This window comes from Saccoglossus kowalevskii, chromosome 6, assembly GCF_978046115.1.
Source record: "Saccoglossus kowalevskii chromosome 6, keSacKowa6.1, whole genome shotgun sequence".
NCBI lineage: Eukaryota > Metazoa > Hemichordata > Enteropneusta > Harrimaniidae > Saccoglossus > Saccoglossus kowalevskii.
This window is the reverse complement of record NC_140646.1, coordinates 32,215,759-32,239,399: the sequence shown is the minus strand read 5'-3', so window position 1 is coordinate 32,239,399 and position 23,641 is coordinate 32,215,759. Positions and strand designations below refer to the sequence as shown.

Genomic DNA, 23,641 nt, shown 5'->3' with positions numbered 1-23,641 from the left:
ATTGTGATAGTGGTCCTAAAAAAACAAACAAGCAGCCTCTTGTGTGAGATAGCTCCGCTGTTAGCAATACACATTTCAATTAAAGAACAGAAGATATCATTAGAAAATGAACAAATCTGAGAAAGGTCTACCTATAGTACCTATATGCGTAATATCAAAGCAATCGAACTTGCAGTTTTTAACAAGAAGTCAAAAATATCACTTTTTACCAAAAATGACAAAAATAATCATCAAAATTAGAGATTTGAAGATATTATCACGAAACAAACAAATCTGAGAGAGGTCTGCCCAAAGTACATATTCACCAAGTATCAAAGCAATAAGAATTGTAGTTTTCAAGAAGAAGTCGAAAAAGTAAAAAGTTGAGATGGACAATGAACAATCACTCAGATATGATATGCTCTGCTTGACAAAGTCAACAGTGGAGCATAGTGGTTGTCGCATCAGACTCATGATCGGTAGACCCAAGTTCAAATCCTACCTTCGGCTGAACATCAAAAGGGTCGACCCCTACCCTGGGTGAGTGTACCACAGACTCAATCGGAAGGCCAATTCCACTGGCCGAGATTCATTTACTAACGAATGTGACTTTGGGGGAACCTTGGTTAAAGTCCGCAGGTGCTTGTGTTCGACCAGGCCTGGTTGACGCCAAGATAGCGCATTACAAATTGCCATTTGACAGAGAGATGGCCACACAGCCCTGTCATGTAAGTCCCAAACATGAATATGACTTCTGTGGCAAAATGCACTAGGTGTCGTCACTAGCACTTGTAATTTGCACATACAAAAAAAAAAATCAGGAGAGACAACAGTGACACTGAATGTCCTGAACTGTCGCCTGGCACAAAAAATATTTAAAAAAAAACAAAAAAACAGTGGAGCTAAAAACTGGAATATCTAGAGCAAAATAATACAGACCAAATTGGCAAGAATTTGGATTCTGGCTTGGGTCTATCCATGTTTTGATAAAATTTAATCATTCGCATGTAAAGACCAGAGAACTAGAATCACTGGCCAGATTGCTAGACAGACAGTTTCCAGTATCATATATATAGTAGACTTAAATGGTAAAGTCCCCATGAAAGGTTATATAGTTAGAAGACCTACTATATTGTGAGGTACGACTATACTCAATGCAATTTGGGTTTGTAAGAGTTTCCCAGAAAGTAAATATGGTATAAAAATTATGGTGTTTCAGAAATTTACATCTTAATAACAATAAAGCCATAGAGTTTAATAGCTCTGATGTGTGGTAACAATTATTAACATGTTCACCCAGCATCAGGGACAATGCTGATTCTCGTAACTGGCTGCACACTCAGCACTACTATACTATACTATGCATTTGCATAGAATTGCAAGATTCATCGTTTGAAAAAAAGGACACATAAGACTGTCAGTCTTGTGTGAAGTTTCTGTTCTCAGTGCAGATAAAAAAAAAAAAAAAAAATCACAGCATCCTGGTCGCAATGAGTAGTGTATTACCGTGAAATGATTGAAACTTACCCTAATTCTGTTAATGGGAGTTAGTCCTGCTAGTTCTTCATGAAATAAATGTAATTGCATTACTTCGCAATTTTTTGGAGAGAGATTTTTCATTCTTGACCAAAAGGAAAATCATTGGTAAAAAAAAAATCTTTAACTTTATTAGTCAGGAAGGACCTGTTAAGTGACAGAGCACATTAGACATATGTGGCATGCATGCAAGAGGGTGGGTTAAGACAATTAAACTAAGTAGCTTATGTCTATGTCAATTAGACTACCGGAACAGCAAGGATTACTATACTGTGTATCGAAAAGTGGAAAGTAGATTAGTTGAAGCACATTTTTTTATTCGATAAGTTTTTCGGAATTATAGCAACAGAAATCGGAGTACAGTTGAAGTGATTATGAAATTAATTCTTATTTTTCTCAGCAAGAAAGTCTAAATAGTGCTGTGATTGACATCCGTCAATATGAGCCATAATTACAAAGATAAACATTAATTAATAAATTAAAACCCCAGTGTTTCACGAATGTTTGTCTAACAACATATTACTTCATGGTGGCAATATTTACAATTAGTGTCACAACTTGCATCAACTGATATGAACAAATTATTGGCACACTCCAAAGTGACAGATAAACTGCAGATGCAACCACAGACAACAAATCTCGTAAGATAGTTGTATCAACCTCTACCTTCAATCCATTCATATCCACAAGTTAAAGTATCACAGTTGTCGCATAGCACCATGTGTGATGTATATTACATCGTTTAAAGAATTTTTAAATGCTACAAAACTCTCTAAATCCAAAACAAATTGTCTCTCAGGAGATTACCACCATTTATTAAACAACTTACAATAAAGGGGCGGGGCAAAGAACTCACAGTATTTTCTAAGGTGACTCACATAAGCCTTTGGTAGTTATCTATTTGTATACTCCCAAAAAGTACCAGGATGTGTGACTTTTTGGGGGTCATATTAAACAAGATTACATGGTGTTTAGTAAGTGGATGTTACATAGCAAATTTGATTCATGATTTTTTTGCTGTCGGTTAGCAAAGTGGCAAAAAACAAAAGGTACCGATATTTCATTTGGGAGAGGGGGGGGTCAAAGGGCTATTTCCTACATGCACTTTCAGTCCACCAAAAATATCCTACTTTTGTGTATGGAAGAGGGGGGTGTATGATTCTGCATGACACGTTTCATTTTTTGGTGAACTATGCCCTTATAACATTTGATGAACACATAGGGAGGCTCAGACTGAGTGTATGTATAATACCACTCACATGGCATGACATGCTTTGGATTGGTCCTTGTATCACACAACCTTCGATATTGCAACAAATTCAATATACTAACATACAACCAATGATTGTATGTTCTATAAGACTGAAAGACAATGATGGAATAAGATGTATTTCTTGTATTCGACAGTAGCAAATAATATCATCATAACCATGAATATTTCAGAATTGAAGCTGATTATATTCCAGTAAACCAAAATCTCACTTTTCACTTCTATAAGCTTGATTTCACTAAGCGTTTCGATAGAGAAAGATGAAAAAAGCGCCACGTATTTGCTGACTTGTATGTGCCCAGACGCACGTAGACATTCGCTAATATAGTGACAAGGAACAGGCAGGCAGCTCTTCTTCACCTTTGCTTTAATTCCGTAACTTGCAGTACGAGAGGCGTGTACCTCTTAGAAACTTAAAAATGAATGAAAAGCATAGAGAATACTTAATGAGCTTCCACCAACAAAAACCACAAATAAATAAACAGAAAAATGCATGAGAGACAAGCGAAGAGTGGACAATACTGGAACTGTTTGAATACTGAATTCATTTCTAAAGTGATGACATAGGTGTACTGGGGTGTCAGCTCTATGACCCAACAAATTCTTTGATGGGTCTTTTAGATAGCCACGTGAGTTGCAAGACAAGGAGGTCAGGATATCTGTGAATGTAAGGCCATACTATGACAACTTGTATACTATCTGATAAATTCTAAACTACCGGTACGCAGTGACAGCACAAGAAAAGAAGAAATACTACATAATGTTATGTTACCCCTTCCTCCTCCCTAATACTAGGTATGTTGCTTTAAACATGATTAGCTTTACCCTGAACAATTTAAATTCAAACTAAACTTCTGATTGGCATTGTGGTAGCACCAAATGAGTTGCATAGTTTGTTTGATTTCACAATGATTTATTGAGTAATGTTAGCCATTGCATCAGAAGTTTACTTATGAATGAATTATTTGACAACTAGATGAAAACATAGTTGAACTCTGGTGACCTTGCCCTTTGTTATATAATATAATTCTCTTTAACATAGTTTGTTTCAATATAAATATACATTGTCATAATTAATTTTGAATACAAAAAAGTTTTGGGGTTGAACTAACAGTGGGGAATCAGTCTACTGAATGTCCTTTAAAGATGTAAATATCTTACAAAAACATTGGTGCCTTATTTGTTTAATTATTTTAAGGGACATAATTTCCAGCTTTATTCAAAGTAATTCAGATATTTTAGTATAAAAACAAATGCCTCATTGCAAAAAAAAAGTGCTGCATTTAGACGTGAATAGATTCATAAAACATGCAAGATAACAGAAAATCTTAGCTGGCTTTTGTCCAAGTATTTTGTACAGGTGTCTGTCAAAAATATGAACTGCCTCATTGTGTGACTACTGTATTATATGAAAAGTAAAAAAAAAAAACACCCTTTATGAATAGCTATCATGTTGCAAGCTCTGCTTTAAATAGTTAGTTGGTGTCCAGTGGAGGGAGAAGTCAACAGTACTGTTGCCTCCTGAGAACCTACATCTTCAAACACTGCAATCTTTGTTTGAAGTGAGTTTTTAAACTAGTATTATAAAAACTATCATTCTGTTCTAATAGCTGAAACATATTCCTGTGAGTTTTCATTTGTCGAATGAACTGTTTGTCAAATACAGAATACATATATTTTAGAACAATTTTCTTTTTAAAATGTGGATGAAATGTTTTGCTTTTTATGTATTTTTTATGTATTGTTTTTGATTTGATAACTTTGAACTAAACAGATTTTCTATTAGCTTCAGATCTTGATCAAAGTTTGGCACCCAGTTCATAGGAGTGCTTTTATTGATTTTCTGACATCTTGTTTTCTGTAAAGATTTATTGGTAGGTTTGCAAATGTGTATCAGACTGTGCAATCTCTCCATGAGTTGGTTTTGAAACCCAGTAAGGGATTCTGAGATACATTACCAAGGATATTATTACAAGATAAATCATTTGCTTCATTGAACACATACAACAATGCATATTTCCACTGAGATCAGTGACCTTTGATGTGTATCACCAGTGATCAGTCAAGTAGAAACAGTTGAAATATTTTATCAGTTTTTCTCAATTTTTGCATGATATTTTCATACAGCACATCTGTTGTTCAAACTCAGGGAAGACTTTATACTGATGAACAAGGTGACCAAGTTTGATGAAGTTTGGAATAGAATTAGTAAAGTTATCATGCACACAATAACAATTATTAACGACGACAACGACGACGACGACGACAACGACAACAACGCCGGACAAAATCTTTCCCTTAATATACCTTTCCCTTCCATCTTTGATGGTACAGGCAAGGTAAACATAGCAAAACTAAAGTGGGCTTGCACTGCCATATTATTTATAACTGAAGTGTGTTAAACAGGATACATGACCTATATTAAACAAATACAAATCAAAACAGTTTGCAAGAAGTATTACTGCCTCTTTTTTGAGTGACACACCCTCACAGAACTTACGCTGTAGCTCACAGGGTGTTCAATATTTCATGAGGTGTTGTGCTGTGTCTGTGTGACCTGCTCTTTGCTGTATAAATTGTGTCCTCTGTGCTTCCTTGTTAGTGTGTTGTGTTGTACTGTATTTGTTGTATTCTTGTTTCTCGATCTGCTCTGCACTGCACTGTTTCTCTCCTGTATGCTATTCTGATCTGCTCTGTGATGCACTGCACTGTGATGCTCTGTGATGTGCACTGTGATGCTCTGTGATGTGCTGTGCTACACAGTGCTGCTCTGTAATGTGCTGCACTGTGCTGTTCTGCTCTGTAGTGTGATATGCACTGTACTGCTCTGTGATGCACTGTGCTACTCTGTGGTGTGCTGCACTGCTCTGCTCTGTGATGTGCACTGTGCTGCTCTGAGGTGTGCTGCACTCTGCTGTTCTGTTCTGTGATGTGCTGCACTGTGTTGCTCTGTGATGTGCTGCACTATGATGCTCTGTGATGTGATGTGCACTGTGCTGTTCTGTGATGTGATGTGCACTGTGCTGTTCTGTGATGTATGTGCTTCACTGTGCTGCTCTGAGGTGTGCTGCACTCTGCTGCTCTGTAATGTGCTGCACTCTGCTGCTCTGTAATGTGCTGCACTCTGCTGCTCTGTAATGTGCTGCTCTGTAATGTGCTGCACTGCACTGCACTGCTCTGTGATGTGATGTGCACTGTGTTGCTCTGTGATGTGCTGCACTGTGTTGCTCTGTGGTGTGATGTGCACTCTGCTGCTCTGTGATGTGCTACACTGTGTTGCTCTGTGATGTACGTGCTTCACTGTGCTGCTTAGTGATGTGATGTGCACTGTGCTGCTCTGAGGTGTGCTGCACTGTGTTGCTCTGTGATGTGCTGCTCTGTGATGTACTGCACTGTGCTGCTCTGTGATGTACGTGCTTCACTGTGCTGCTCTGCTCTGCTCTGTGATGTGCTGTGCTGTGCTGTGCTTCACTGTGATGTGATGTGCACTGTGCTGCTCTGTGATGTGCTTCACTGTGCTGCCCTGCTCTGTGATGTGCACTGTACTGCACTGTCATGTGCACTGTGCTGCTCTGCAGAGAGCTTGCGCATGCTGCAATCTGCAAATGTATGCGTTATGTTGTGTAAGTAATCAAAAATAACAGGCAGAGTAAGCCAAACACATAATGGAATGAGACAGACACTCAACAGGGACTATGAATGAGACAGCTAAAGTAAAATCCTAATCATTACACATGACATCAGTGTTTCAATTACATTCATTCTTAATTATTCATTTCTTTTCATACTTGTCAGAGAAAACAAGTGAAAATTTCCCTTAATACAAATGCAGACGTATTTGTCACAGCTGGTTTGGAATTATTATATGAGTAGTTGGACAATTACGAGAACACAGAAAATGGCCCTCCTGACATCTGAAACAAGTCTGTATTTGCTTCATTACATCTGTCAACGGAATACAAACGAAATAACAAATAGTATCAATCAATTTACATATATGGCGAGTAGTGTACACTTTTATGTAAATTTGCGGTGCTAGAAAGGAGTAAGGGACACAGTTAAATATTGGGGACGAATACTTTAAGGTTTAAGTTAAATACAAAATCACTGAGATCAGTGAATGCACAGAAATCTGTAAGCCAGAAATACTTTGTAAAGATTTGCTCATTTCAATAAATATGGGAAAGCTTAAGAAGGATGTAATCAACCTGCTGAGATATTCTTGTAAGTTAACACTGTGTTTGGCATGCACAATTACAGGGTTAGTGAAACCAAAAACATATTTTGCACAAGGTTTTATTTGCAACTACAATATGCCGTTATTATGATACAGAAGATTAGAGCTCAAATCATATGTTAAAACAAAACAGTGCCACAGTATGTTCTGTTCTACAGTACCAATCCTCTTAACACTCTTTTCTTAGAAATAAAACCCCACTAATCAAACATATTGAACAAAACTGGAATCAGTGGGGGAAAAAAATGGTTTAGTATGATACTGCTATTGTTATGGAAGATGGTCAGCCTTTCAACAAGGGCGGAAAATCAGAGTGATTCTCCGGAAAGCAAAAGTGTGCGTAATTAGAGTAATGGAAAAAAACAAGGCAAGTAGACTTATGCTTTGGAAAGCAAAAGAGCTTTGGTAGGTGTGGGGAAACAGATCAATACAAAGAAGATATATTTCTATTCAGGTGAATGCTTTAATTTTTTTGAATCAATCTGCACCCATATGTACAGTTGTACATATATATGTATGCATGTGGGGAAGAAATACAGAACCATGATTACCGGTACGCCATCATATAATGAAATGAAAGTATGATGCCTAGTAGTATGAACTAATTGAACTAACTACAAGTGTCACTGTTCTTGTATAAAAAACAAAATGGACAAAATTTGAAGAGAGGTGAGACATGTGCATGAACCTGCCTTCATTTTGTATCTGAATTGCAATACCAGTGAAAATGTGGTTGTGGTTACGAGGGGGCACATACACAGTGAAGGAGATAATACTAGGATAAGTAAAGTCCCTTCACTTCCTGTTTAAGGGGTGACAATACATAGTACATGTAATAGGAAATATAAGGCGCAAAATAAAGGTTACCATACTAGCTATGAATTCTGTTCAATTCACATCATAATTTAAAGATGATTAATGTGATGTGAATTATAAGAATGGTGACATTCAGTCTAACTGGAGCACACATACTATTTCTATCAAATAGATGTAAACAATACCTATGCAATTATGCTTTGCATAATCAAACATGCTTGTAATAAAGACAAACTGAGAAGAACTGAACAACCGAGCAGGCTGTGTGGTGAAGTAATGTATTTACTCTATTAAAAACACATCTTCAAAAGAAGTGTATCTAAACCACAAATCAAATTTGATTCATTGATTCATTAATACAAGACTTATTTTGACTACGCTAACACCTCTGTAATTTACATAAACGTGTGTGCTACAAATAGAGAAAATATGGTAATACAGCACGTTGCAGCTAGAATAACCACAAAACACACCTTGAACTCATCATCTTCAAAATAAACAAATAAATTCACCAGACATCACAAATAATTCTCTTACCAAATGAGCCAGATCCAAACTTTCACTCAAACAAAACCAAACAAAACAAAAAGCACAACAAAAAGTAGAATTCAATGCCCGATTAGGAACGAATAAGCACCAAGGTACAGAGTCATATAGGGCACCAGCTACCATACACAATACAATATTTCTATTTAAGCATGAATAATTAAGACGACAGCATGAAAACCAGCTGAGATAGGTAGTTAATTTTGAAAGATGTCTAGCGTCTGACTTGGCTCACCTGACACCGTTCCCATGAGATATTAAAAGCAATCAATAGACTATCAATGCATATAGCACATGCTACTGTCATTAAGTTCACCTGTATCAGGATACGGTCAATGTCATTCAGTCAGTAGTAGCACCACACATTCATGTAGGTTATACATTCCATGTTATGCAATCTCCAGAAGAAAATCGCTTTCAATTACATTAGGATACCCCCCCCCCCCTCCTCCAAATAGCAATTTCTCCTGTAACGTTTTCAATTATCAGGAATAAGGAGGTGTCAGTGATAACCCCCAAGTACAAGGTACTGTCACATTGGATTAATTCTATTATGAATCGTAATTCACATCAATATCTACGCCACCTTTGGCAGATTCCCCTGGAGAGAGGGAAGATAAATTCGTTTTCATTCTGCAAGTGTTTCTACATTGTAACCTGGCCACAAAACAATGCAATGACAATTTCGATAATAGAAAATTCAACCAATTACAACAAAATCTTGAAGTCGCTTTCAGCTACCACAAAACTGCCATTACCACATTAAAACCATTCTTCCCAAGGACAGAATAAAAGTCTATCGACCAATATTTTGCACATTTTGTTCCCTTTTTTTTTGTGATTAATTTTGATACACATCAAACTACAGTGCTGTCCGACATCGATCTAAATGTATTTTAGACCTCCCTTCCTCAAATTCTAGACAGCTTGGGAGATATCCTTTTCATTTTAAGAAGACGAATTCTTGTCACAATTGTTACTGTTACATTGAACATATAAAGTACAATTCCCAGTGGCACTGCGGCCTCAGCAAAGGAGGTGACGAACACCAAGGGACACTACCGCTTTACACGACTATCCACATGTAAAGCTAAATCCCTAGAAATGTACCTCCAAAGGTAAAAAATGTATGTATGTTTGTTTTCGACACATGTTCACAGGAGACAGACACACCAAAATAAGGTGTGTAAATGTATGTCTTGTGTGAATAGCTAGACAGAGGGACAAAGGCACAAGCCCTTGTCACCATCTATTGAAAAAGTCTTCTAATCTAAGTCAATGCATGGTACAATAGAGACCTGGCATACAGTCCTAACTACAATCAGAAACGAAATAAATTGATCTAATTGGAAATAATTAACACCAGATGTAATTAAAATATATAAAAGATGTCTTGGACAGATGGCCAATGTAGGTAGGGGTTAGGTGATTTTGGCAAATTCATGTACAGACCGTTTAAAAACGTTATGTAGGAATGGAATTTTACTTATCACAAGCAGTACTTTGTTGACAAATAACTGAAGTATGATTTTTACATCGTCAAGCAGGTGTGAAACACATATCAGCAGTTCACCACATAAGACTATTGGTAATAGCATGGCTAAGATAATTACCAATTACCACTGTCTCATTATGCTCTTTAATACACAGATTACACCTTAATTATTATGCACGAGTGTTTCTTGCCTTTAGAAATGTGGTCAGGCAAGAGCGTTTTGGGAAGACACGTACAAGTATGAACGTTTGGCCACCTGCCAGGGCTTGAGAAGTGCTGGGTCTGAGGGAATGGAATTGTGTTATTGGAAGAGAGGGTATGTGTGTGTGTGTATGTGGTGGTGGGGGTTTCTTTATTGGCAGCAGAGACACTGTGACAGATGGTGAAAATGTCAACTGACTAACAGCTAGCGGGCAAACTTTAACCATACAGCAGCCACTTGCCACTTGTTTTCTGATGACTGAACAAATTAACGCATCTCACAGGGGAGAAATACTGAACTACTTTGCACTCATTATCTGTTTTTTTTTCAAAATGCCTCAGGTAGTTTTCTGTAGAGGAAAGCAATTAATCTTCGTAATCATTGTTTTCTCATTTGATAGAGAGAAAAGAAAGCATCTGCCTAATGTAATCTATATTAACCTCCATAGATGCCTTGGGCTCTTCACCAACAAAATGGATCAGCGTGTCACTACATCTTGACAAAAAATCACTATTCACTTTCATTTCTTTATGAATCACTCCCAGAAGGACACGTAAAAAATATTCAATTTTCCCCTTCCTCTATTGCTTTTCCATTCCCGGAAGAATTGGAGAGGATATTGTCCGCAGTGTTTGAATAATGAATCAAGTTGTAAATTGGAAGATACATATGTGTATACCTTTTGCTTGGCAAGATGAGGCTCTTTTATTAATAACTTAGATAGCGTCGGTGTTTCGCCTGCTGATGCTGCAATCATCCACTGTCGCTCCGTCTCGCTCAACTGCCAATCAAAAACAGAAATAAAACAAATAGCATAAATAATGTGAAGTGAGGTAATGGATTTATTAAAAATTAAGCAAAACCTGAAACATGCACGTAATATTTTCTCTGTACGATGCTGCAAGAAAAAAACAAAAACGTGCATGAAGAGAGCAAGGCAATGAGAAGAAAGACATGGCATGCAGAGCATAAAAAAATGCAGCCGCTGATGTCAGACCCATGCGCACATTTAAAGTTAAAAGTTTCAACCTATCCACAGTGGTTGCTGCACTATACCTTGGTGTAAAAAAAGTTTCCACGGTGTTAAATGACAATATGGTATGAGGAATCAACAAAAGGAGTTATTGTGGGTATATTCACAATGCAAGATACAAGGATACTATGCAGTAGCTAAGTCACACTATTTTTGAATATATACCACTACATCGGCGGTGACCATGCAAATAGGTTGCAAGGATGGCAACCAATATATGTTACCTCCAAAAACAGAAAACAACGTTTCTCAGAACTGGTAGAGGTGACGGAAAAATGTCTAGAGACTGGACAGTGTGTGATTGATAATATTTCGGGTTGGGTGGAATCATCCTGGAGGGTGGGTGAAGTAACAAATAATTAAACAGTGGTTAGGAATCATCAGGAAAAAACAAACAAACAAAACTGTGAATCAGTAAGAGTAAATAAAATGAAGACGAAATGAAGAAGAGGAAGTGAAAAGATAAAGAACCTGTGAATTGAGGCTTTCTTGACTTTGTTGTTTATCATCGCTATAATCACCCTCTTCTTTCTCCTAATGGTCATACAGATGTAGAAAGAAAACAGATGCATGAAGCGAAGACGCACACAAACATTTACACAGGTAGTAGAGCATACAACTTTTGTATGTCACGCATAATAATCAGATTATGTATTTGCCCTACTGGAAGTGCATTTTCGAACAAAAATTGGGTGGAATCATTAAAATATTATCATGGAAAAATGTTTGTATTTCATGTGAGCTTCTAATAGAGCAAATACGGTGTATATATACACATATAGTGCCAAACTTTTAAAAGGTGGGGGTAAAACTTTTTTTTTAAAGTTTTTAAGTTGCTATGCGTGTCATTGACAGTTACAAAAAATAGAATAGAAATGCTAATATGTTCGTATCACAACATTCAAAGATGCAGAGAGTTTTGTAGGGATACAAACATATTTACATTAAATCATAAAAATAAATAACAACAAGCAGTGTTTTATGTACAAAGCATGATGACTGGTAAAATAATTCATGGGATAGCAATTCAGGAGACATCTGGCCAACTTGCAGCCCCTTTATCACAAGATCGACATAATCAATGCTGAGGACTGTGGTTCGATTAAATAAATGAGATGAGGGTACAATAAGGTACGAGGGGGTGGCCTGAGATAAAGATGCACACTTTCATTCAAGCCAGGCAAACACATGGTGGGGATGAACACTACCGAAATAATTTTAATCCCCTTAATTCTCATAGATTGGGGATCAAGGGAGAAACTAATGTAAACTGAGAGGCGAATAAAAACAAAAAGACATTCAAACATAACCTTGACTTTGAACCTTCCACACTAGTATCAAGTAAATAACACATGCACATTTATTGGCAATTTGAATAGTAAGGGTACCAGCTTGAAAGCACAATTCACGTGGGGATACATTATTATTCTTTACATTTAATTTGGGGAATTTCGATTTTGCAAAATCAGAGAAATACAATGCTGGACAAATGAATTGAAGCGTTACAGCCATGAGAAATATAGGTTTGAAGTAACAGCTATGTTCTCCTCATTCAGTTAATACAAACATGGAATAAAAGAGCAGTCTGACACAAACATGTATTAATTAAAGACTAGAGGTATGGTTTGGGTTCCACTGTTTATACAGATGTACATTGATCTAGTCCGCAGAAACAACAACTGAGATAACAAAGAGTACCATCCATTTGACACACTAAATATAGTTTGCCAGAGTCATCACAACAACATTGTTAAAAACAACAAACAAATACGCCTAGTCTATAAAAACATTAACAGGTGCTAGACTAAATTTCAGACTTGCATAACAAAAGGATTCAACAATTAGCTGTCCATGTACACAAATACAATGGGAAATGCTAAGACAAAGAGTGGCTCCAGTAATCCCTCGTTGTGTTGATAACTGGAAAACAGACCATGGGGAAAAATTTCCTAACCATTCAAACATTGAATCCACTTATTCATTATTCTCTAATTTTCGGGGTTATTCTGACATTGTTTTGAAGTGTTTCTACATAGTGTTAATTTGCTTCAAATCACAGTCTGAAATTATTCCTCCATTCTTCAAATTGAAGTAAACTTTCGCCACCTTTTACAAAATAAATCAACATAATTTTTTTACATTGTTTGATTAGCCTCAAGAATGAGTGAAATCTAAACATTGGTGGTATTAAATTTCTAAGGGTTCAAAGTCAGTACAAGTATGTATTGTGGACCGCTTGCAGTTCACAAGACACAAATTTTCGCGAGTCAGTGACTTTTGCAAAAAGTTTGTCTTCATAGACATAACAAAAAAAAAAAAAATTTTAAAGTAGGTACTGTATTGGTAAAGTTTTGTAAAGTACAAAGAAACACAGAACTTTGCAAGAAGATAATGATATTGAATAACTTTTTGTGGAAATAGTATTTCACAATAAAAACGTCATTTTTCTTTCACAACCTCTCTATAATGTGAAAGGATGTATCCCCTTTCAGAGTAAACAGTGTATCAGTGAATCAGTCTTAAGTAACATATGTAAGAAGACGAAACAAAATTATGTTGCACACTCAACCTTTAACCATGTTAATAAGGTCAAAACTAACGAGAGTTTTTGGCAATGACATAAAAAATGTCTGTTTTCTGTAGTTTAAAATACTCACAGTCAAATCTTTTGTTTCATACTCTTCCAGGAGAGAACATGAATGTGACTTCAGAAAGACAAAAATGCTGTACAATTCAAAGAAGTTCAACAGCCTGGTTCCAAACAGTGACATGTTTTTTTTTAAAAAGTTTAATTAATTGTCGGGTACAAAATATTAAAGACTTGCAACACAAAGTGGAATAGAAAATGAAGAAAGAGTGACTCGCGGTGGGACCAGCAGTAAATAAGATTAGGAGTTTGCAGCTGGTCTTCCATTCTTAACGTTCTTATTTCTGCATGGATTGACTCCTGACCTTTGACACGCCATATACATGTCCACAAAAGCCAACAGAATAAAGCAGGTAGGATTCATTGAAAAAAAGGCACTGCACAGAATTGTAGAGAAGGTAATAAAACGAAATAGGATCTCCAGCCAGCGAAACAATTGATGAAACATCTACCAATGGATGTGTGTTATGCCAACACCTATATAAAGAGGCGTATATACGTGCCCTTGTAGCCGAGACAGCAAAAAGGGGGAGCAAACAAAGAGCCTGCTAGTTTTGGAATTATATCAAAAGCAAGTTAAAATCAAAATGTGTAATTAGGAGGTGTGTTGACAAATAAACCATTGTAGCATGAATTCTGAAGAGGTGATTGAATGAACCGAGTCTTAATTACGGACAAAGTATGGAATCCAGCACGCTCTGGGATTAAGAAATCTCTATTCTGCGGAGAAAAAGGCAACCCCCCTCACCCAAAAGCCTTTGTGACCTCTATGACCATTGAATGCAACAAACTTGCTGAAAACATTGCTCACAAGATGCATGTATTGGTCTCCAGCTCAAAGCATCCAGAAGCAGTTACTCAGAGAACTCTGATCAGAATGGGGATATCGGATGGGACGGCAGGGTAGTGAAACAGAAAGAAAGCATCAACCCCCCAACTCCCACCTCCCCTACTCCAATATTTGGCTGTTGTAGAATTATGAAACACCACAAAAAGTCAGAAGTCTACTTCATGAATTAATAAACACAGTATTGCAAAAACAAACAAAAAAATAATTGAATGCATTTACAATGTTCATAAACCAGTTTTATAACTTTAAAAAATTGGGATTACATAAAAAAAATTTAATAAAAATGATAATGATGTCTGGCCCAAAAAAGAAGCAAATTAAAAAAAAATTAATAAGAGAATTTAATGCATTTTTTTTTTTTAAGAACCACAAACCGGATACACACGCATGGTTAGCTATCCCAGAACAAGAGCCATGCTGCGTATAAAACAAAGCAAGCAAAAGTCTGGGAGGAAATCATTAATTGTAGCCCTGCTGGAAGTGTTAACGTCTTGATTACACAAAGCATACCATTAGAAGTGAAATTGGCATGATGTATGCCAGCGGGAAATAAAAACACATACACAGTTCACTTCATAGGTATATGTGCTTTACAGTAAATGCAGGGGGAAATTAAAACTAATAATGGAACTACAGATTCATTGTACGAAGCGTATTAAAATTATTCTGACTATAGGGTCCCAGGACATTTGGCATGTTTAATATCATATTTATTGGCATAGAAAGTGAAGAGATGCGAGAGGTAGATTAGTACGCCAGGCATGATGCTGTATAATAATATAGTAATTAGAATGAGGAACTAAGTTAATTATTTTGTGTATTACAATATTGAAACTGGGAATACATTGAGTATTAGTTGGACTACACATGTACTTGTTGTATTAATAATAGTATGTATATAGGAGGAGATTGGTTGGTTCTCCCCTAGCTTTCAGATCAATTACATACACCATTCAGGTTTACATGAACTGATATCCTATTGTGGTAAAGCCTAAAAGGAAACCTCTGATATCATGATCAAAAAAGGAAACATTATTTTTTTTTGCTTTATAATATATAAATATGACTTGCATTATTTTTTTTATTATATTGTAGTCAGTAACTTATCATATTTGTATGTATCCATTGTTTTTTAGTTTTTGTTTTTTTATTTCATTTTCCAAGTCCTCTGGATGATACCTGTGTGATGTACATGAATAGACGGACACTGTAATGTTGCGGACTGATAGAATTGGACATTTTCATACGAGTTGGTGGTTGGATGGGTGAAGCACGATAATGTTGAAATAATTCATCAATTTATATATAAAGCTCATTTGGATAAACCAAGAAATGAGATGGTTGGATGCGACAGATAACAGTATAACCATCTAAAATATTCATAGACAGTTGAATAATCTCATCATCTCATTTTTTTTCCAAATTATTTTTCCCTGGGGTAACAGTTTCTTTGTATTTTGAATCCATATTTCCACTGAAGCTAAAAAGGACTAATTTGAGACTACAAGGGGATATACTGCCTGGATATTTCCTTGTATAAGAGTAGATGACGTAAACTAAAGTCCAACAAGCATATGGATTGAGGGAGATTTCTTTTTACTAAAATCATCGCACTGATGGCTCTGAGTGAATTTAAAAATATATCAACACCCACAGCCAGGTAATTTAAACATCTGAAACGAAAAATGCCAATTTCGTCATTTTAACAACGTGGGTTGTTAATTTCCACCACTGTTTTAAGTATGTTCCATTCATGATAGAGCTCTGAAATTTTTATAGAATAATTAGATATAAATATGAATTATATATAAAAGTATAAAAAGTTCATTTTGATTAGCATGTGTCAAAAATCCTATTATTATATAATAAAGTCAGTATTGCAATTGAATATATAAATTTGGTACATAAAAAAAAAAGACGATTTTCCATTGGCTAATTTCTCCATGTTTGCCAAATTGCTTAACAAGTAGATTCAATGTAATATTTATATAGCCATCATGGCGAAAAAAGTATTTTACCATTTAGCGAAAACCCAAGCTGATGTAGATGTCTACAAGTGCATGTACGGTACATGGTACTAACCCACTCATACGCTTGTTGTCTGCATATAATCATGGCAGATGCCACCTCCTTGTCACTGGATGAACATTTATACATCAGCCATCTGACATGTGACATTATTTCAACCAATCAGAGAAATAGGCTTCATGTTGACAAAGATTTTAATACAATATGGCATTAAAATGTGCATGCTTTTGGCTGGCCTAGATCAGGATTACTTTCCTGATCTCTAAGCTTTAAGTCTAAACTAAAGATTTCCATGCTCTTGATTTTTATCGGAGGATGAAGAGGTACACACACGTTCCATGGAAAGTCAGCACTTGTTTTCTGCCCTTACAGAAAAACCAAGAACCTAGCCAACTGATAAGGTAAACTTAATAATGCTCATTAACCCTGGAGTCATAGAGAACAGTTTTTTTAGGAGTTTCCATATACATATATACAGTAAAATCTATCAAAACCAAGAACATTTGCTAAAGAGTCTTAAATAAATATTTTCTTAGTCCTTTCAGAGAAAAATTTTTCCCTGCATCAACATCTTCGAAAATTCAATAAACATTTTTATTTATTAACATACGTCTAAACATGTGGAAATTTTGATGAGATACAGTAGTAGCTTGGGCACATGAATAAAAAAAAAAGGCAACAAAAATAATTCCAAACCATTACATACAAAGCTAGATAGGCAACAAATTAATGTCAAAATGTTATATTTTTGAAACCAAAAATTAAACTAACAAAGAAAATTGAAATAAACAATTGAAAAGATCTACATGACTCGTTACTATGTAATTACATTCCAATATAACATGGTTTACACTTGATTACAAAGGAGAAAAACATAACATCAGTTAACTTTAGCTCTTACACAGAAGTGTGACATGTAGACAGGATAGGAACATATCAACTGTTGATTTAATGCTAAAACTATACCAATACTGCAGGCGATAAAAAATAAAAAAAAAAAAAACTGGCAACTGACAGGACTGAACAGAACACATATTTCAAATATCACTGGTTGGGGCCAAACAAAACCAGGGCACAGTTGACATCAATCATTCATTGTGTATACATGTATGTACAAATAGTAGGAAAACTAACATGACGGGAATTAGTGTCACTGGCAGATTTATGAGTAAAAGAGAAACAGACAGAAATAGCAAATTCACGAAGCGGCTACAACTCTTAATTACAAAGTATCCGCTTTTGACATAATTCAGAAATGTAGTAAAGGGCAACCATTAAAGCAACATCTGATAGGAAGCCAGTATTAGAAAAACAGATGGATATGTCATTGGCAAGCCTACAATACTTTGTGAGCAAGGAGGTAATTTGTGCTACAAGGTTATCTATGTCTCCAGCCACACTTTACATAGATGCCGAGAACAGATAGAAAAAAACAACCGCTGCAGAAGGGTCAAGAAAGATATTAAAATAGCCTCCGAGTATGTGTGTGCGTGCATTTTAAATAATACTTGAAAACCAAATTGAATTTGAAATGCTTGCGCATAAATTTTAGGGATTTGGACCGGGTATTAAGAGAAGGAATGACATTAAACTGTATTTATTGGATTACATTATTATGGATTAGTTAACTTTAGTCCTCGCTTTGCAGTACGCCGACAATTTAACTGTTATTTTAGAATGGAGACATGCAGCTTTGGTTTTGATATCCCCTGTCAATCGGTAGTTACGCTGCTGGCCCTATCAGTCATGAACATCATAAGCACACGTAGATTCATAACATTATTTGTTAGAATGTAATTTCAGAATTATAACCAGTGTTCTTAACTAATCTTACGACTTAGAAGAATCAGATCCCGCCTCTCGCTTTCAATGAATAACGAGTCCACTTCATTAGTATGTATATAAGTAAGAGGTCAGGCAATTTAGCACCTCGTTTCACGGGATGCGTTTTATTTTCTCTTCAGATTTAAAAAAAACTATCGTTGATTTTCGCAGTAATACACAGAATAGATTGCTACAGAGCAGGCTGATTAAGATAGGGAAGATAACATATTTACCGGTTCATCTTATTTGTTTAATGGAATATATCCCAGAATGGGTTGATCGTCGCAAAACACAAGGAAGGGACGCAAGTAAATCAGTCACTGCTCTAAGTTAGACAACCAATGAATGACGTCTTCACGAAATCCAACAAAAGTCATCTACACCTCTCTATGTGTATATTATGTCAGTTATCTTACAATTCATCAGCTGCTTATCACAGGACTCGCCGATTAATGACACAGATGAAGATTTTCCAGCAGACTCAATTTGTTGGGGGGTTTTAGTAGAACAGCACCGTTAGCTAAGTAATCAGCCATATATGATTAGTGGGGCAGCTAAGTTTCCATCAATCTTGTCCTCTTGATGGCTGTCATCAATTTGACTCGTAATCTAGATTAAAGCTTGACTTTAACTACTAATCACATTTACCATTTACCATATATACTACATTCATTCACAATACCAATCAATATGAAGTCATTTCTTTATTCTTGTTTAACGCTGAACTGGCCTTGCCCATTTCTCAGATGATTTCACTTTACTGTCATCTACCACCTAAGCTATTAAACAAAATTGACACTCACTCAATCCTTCCCACTCGACAGTTATCAAGTATGAATTCAGTCGCACTGACGGATCCCGATCACATCACTGGATGATATTGTCAGTAGTGAAAGCACTGTCAACAGCAGCAGCTCACTGAGTGGCGATTTAAATCCCTAAATAGAATCCCCAAGTGGTTCACAACTCACAAGGCATAAGACTGACATTATGACTGATGTATTTAAAGATAGGGATCTCCAAAGATGAAGGAACCATACCTGATTAGAACTGGGAAGGGGATCGAGGATCAGTGAACAAACCTGTGTCATGTGTTCATTCTAAATGATACGAATTGTCATGTCATCAAGCTACACCACAAAGCAAGCATAGCATTTATTCATTGAATGGAATTTGTCATACAAGATTTCAATAAGACCTGCTACACAAAATACAGTGATATTTCAATGATCAACAACTTGCTGCCTTGGCTAATGACTGCTCTCAATGACTGTCAGTCTACATCAATTAACATAGCAACCATTCAATGACAGATTCCTTGCCACACAGGATATATAGTAATATTTCAATGGTCAACAACCTGCTGCCCTGGCTAATGACTACTTTCAATGACTGTCAGTCTACATCAATTAACACAGCAACCATTCAATGACATATTCCTTGCCACACAAGACATATAGTACTATTTCAATGATCAACAACTTGCTGCCCTGGCTAATGACTGCTCTCAATGACTGTCAGTCTACATCAATTAACACAGCAACCATTCAATGACATACTTCTTGCCACAAAGATATATAGTAATATTTCAATGATCAACAACTTGCTGCCCTGGCTAATGACTGCTCTCAATGACTGTCAGTCTACATCAATTAACATAGCAACCATTCAATGACAGATTCCTTGCCACACAGGATATATAGTAATATTTCAATGGTCAACAACTTGCTGCCCTGGCTAATGACTACTTTCAATGACTGTCAGTCTACATCAATTAACATAGCAACCATTCAATGACATATTCCTTGCCACACAGGATATATAGTAATATTTCAATGGTCAACAACCTGCTGCCCTGGCTAATGACTACTTTCAATGACTGTCAGTCTACATCAATTAACACAGCAACCATTCAATGACAGATTCCTTGCCACACAGGATATATAGTAATATTTCAATGGTCAACAACCTGCTGCCCTGGCTAATGACTACTTTCAATGACTGTCAGTCTACATCAATTAACACAGCAACCATTCAATGACATATTCCTTGCCACACAAGACATATAGTACTATTTCAATGATCAACAACCTGCTGCCCTGGCTAATGACTACCCTCAATGACTGTCAGTATATTACTAAACACAGCAACCATTCAATGACAAACTCTTTGCCACACAATATATAGTGATGTTTCAAAGACCAACAACTTGCTGCTTTGGCAAATGACTGCTCTCAATGACTGTCAGTATACATCACTAAACACAGTAACCATCCAATGACAGACTCCTTGCTACACAATATATAGTGATGTTTTAATGACCAACAACTTGCAGCCTAGACAAATGACTACTCTCAATGACTGTCAGTATATACCGCTAAACACAGCAACCATCCAATGACAGACTCCTTGCCACACAATATATAGTGATGTTTCAATGAGCAACAACTTGCTGCCCTGGCTAATGACTACTTTCAATGACTGTCAGTATATACCGCTAAACACAGCAACCATCCAATGACAGACTCCTTGCCACACAATATATAGTGATGTTTCAATGAGCAACAACTTGCTGCCCTGGCTAATGACTACTCTCAATGACTGTCAGTATATACCGCTAAACACAGAAACCATCTAATGACAGACTCCTTGCCACACAATATATAGTGATGTTTTAATGACCAACAACTTGCTGCCCTGGCTAATGACTACTTTCAATGACTGTCAGTCGACATCAATTAACACAGCAACCATTCAATGACATACTCTTTGCCACACAAGATATAGTGATGTTTCAATGAGCAACAACTTGCTGCCCTGGCTAATGACTGCTCTCAATGACTGTCAGTATATATCACTAAACACAGCAACCATCCAATGACAGACTCCTGGCCACACAAGATATATAGTAATATTTCAATGAGCAACAACTTGCTGCCCTGGCTAATGACTACTCACAATGACTATCAGTCTACATCACTAAACACAGCAACCATTCAATGTCAACTTAACACCTCATCTTCAAAGAATGAGAGGTATAGTTACTCAATTTAGCAATAAAACAAGCAACCTGTAAGCTGATATAGCTCCACTGTATAGTTGAAAATAGCATTTTTATGAAAAATATTCACTAAAATTAAAAAAATTAATTTATCGTCATGAAATTAAAATCACCTGAAATTAAAATCATCGGTTAAGGTGTTTACATATAAAATATTGAAGCAATTGGACTTGCTGTTTTCAAAAAGAAGTTGAAAATGTAAAGTTGATACTGATGGACAATCAGTAATATGAACAGTTTCCACTCTGTCACCTAAGTTGACAGTAGAGAAATAGTAAACAAGATAGAGAATGTGAAATGTATGGTACATACCGCAACATTAGATAGAGTAGAGGTAACCGAGTCATCATCACCGTCATCATCTTTCTGTTGGTAAATAAATGAATAAAATCAACTAAACTTTTGATCAATGATGGCAAACACGCTAACAGATTCTCAAATACAGTACTGTCTGAATCATCATCGTGGTAAAATGTTTACAGCACATACACTAAACAAGCAACAATGATTGGTTGAAAGTGCCCACATGATACAATGGGTTTTGATAGAATTGTGGGATACTATGAAAAGTATGTTCACATACAAGTATAATAGTGTAGTACATAAATATTAGTGTTACTAAAACAAAATATTTAAGTCAAAAATAAACAAACTACATTGTACAAATACTTTTGATTACAAAAAGATGAGAATTGTAGATATAATGTTTTATTTACCATTATCCACTTAATATTCTCCTAAAACAAAATTTCTTTTTTATATTATTTTTAGCAATTCAACTATCTGGCAGGAAATATTTCAAAACCACTTAAAGCATTGAATGTTTTTGTTTGCATGTTTCATTTTTTTGTTTAAAATTATATTAATAATAATAATAATTTATTTACTTATATTGCGCTATTTACAGTAATAACTGATCAACAGCGCATGACATAAAACTACAGTACTACTGACTAAAATGACCCACTATAATCATTCAACCTTTCATAAAATAGAATTTTAATCTTTTCAGCCACTCCCAAAAATAAATATTTGTTCAAGGTCCAATTAATGGAATTAATATGGTATATTTAAAGATTGGAAGAATAAAATTACTCTTGATAATTCAAACTAGAAAACAATAAATTGGGTAGATACATGTGGTTTATTTACACTAATTTATCAGTCATAAAGTCAACATAAATGATGAGAAGAAACTTTTACAGAATTTTATTTTTGTTTCACAAGAAAAAATTAAATCTTATGATGGGACAGTTTTTAAAGCATATAGCTCTCAGATGATCTTTGCTAAGAGACCATCATCAGAGCAACTACACTTGAATAAATACCGAAGTTACACCTCCCGAGTAATTTACCCCCAATTGCATAAACCCTTTACCTTTTGTGTGCTTGGCGAAACAACTTTAGCTGCTTCAGCAGATGCTTTCTCCTCTTCGGCTTTTTTCTCAAACGACTTGGCTACATCAAACACCCGTGACTTTGACTCCGAAGAATGCAGTGTTTTCTCTTTGCTTGCATCGACTTCTACGTCTCCTCCATCAACTTCGTCTTTAATTTCAATTTTGACAATCTATAGACGTAAAATGAATTTAAAACATGTTGGTTTGTTTTTTTAAATATAAATTCAATATTATAGTCACTTGACAAGAACAAAACATTGCTATATTCAGTGTTTTGACCAGGACAATATTGTTAAAATTAATTTAATTTTAGATTTAAAACTAATTTAATTTAAATTAATTATTAACAAATTTATTAAAATATACTGACTGGAAGAAATTTTTTTTGTAATATAAAAAAATTATTGCATTTTGAGTTGTCGCTCTATGCATGAAGCAAATATTTTACTTAGATTACAGAAAACAAGATACCGTAATTGCTCATTTGGAAGCACATCTCCAATAGAAGCGAACATAAAAACAAATTTATTTAATGGTAAAGAATCATTAAAATACGACTTATTTTGACCAAAGACACACTTCTGTCATTTACAGAAGCACATGTGTAATTGATAGGACAAATAAGTTGCTTATTATTTGTAATACCAAGTCCAGTAGTCGTTTGTGTCTTAAGTCTAAGGCAGTTAAAGAACAGTCAGCATACAGCACACATTCAAA

General features: G+C 35.7%; 1 protein-coding gene across 2 annotated transcripts in view; it reads right to left on the bottom strand.

Moving 5' to 3' along the window:
- LOC102808312 (ankyrin repeat domain-containing protein SOWAHB-like) overlaps positions 1 to 23,641 on the bottom strand; it is a 70,196-nt gene that overhangs the window by 26,124 nt on the left and 20,431 nt on the right. Inside the window, exons 4-8 of one of the 2 annotated variants that reach the window (XM_078011950.2) lie at positions 22,903 to 23,094; positions 21,837 to 21,890; positions 11,586 to 11,648; positions 11,339 to 11,446; positions 10,761 to 10,862 (exon numbers count right to left, since the gene is read on the bottom strand). In XM_078011950.2, coding sequence (XP_077868076.2) covers positions 10,761 to 10,862; positions 11,339 to 11,446; positions 11,586 to 11,648; positions 21,837 to 21,890; positions 22,903 to 23,094 — 519 coding nt within the window. The remainder of the gene's footprint in view (positions 1 to 10,760; positions 10,863 to 11,338; positions 11,447 to 11,585; positions 11,649 to 21,836; positions 21,891 to 22,902; positions 23,095 to 23,641) is intronic. The other variant, XM_085500383.1, reaches the window with a different exon arrangement.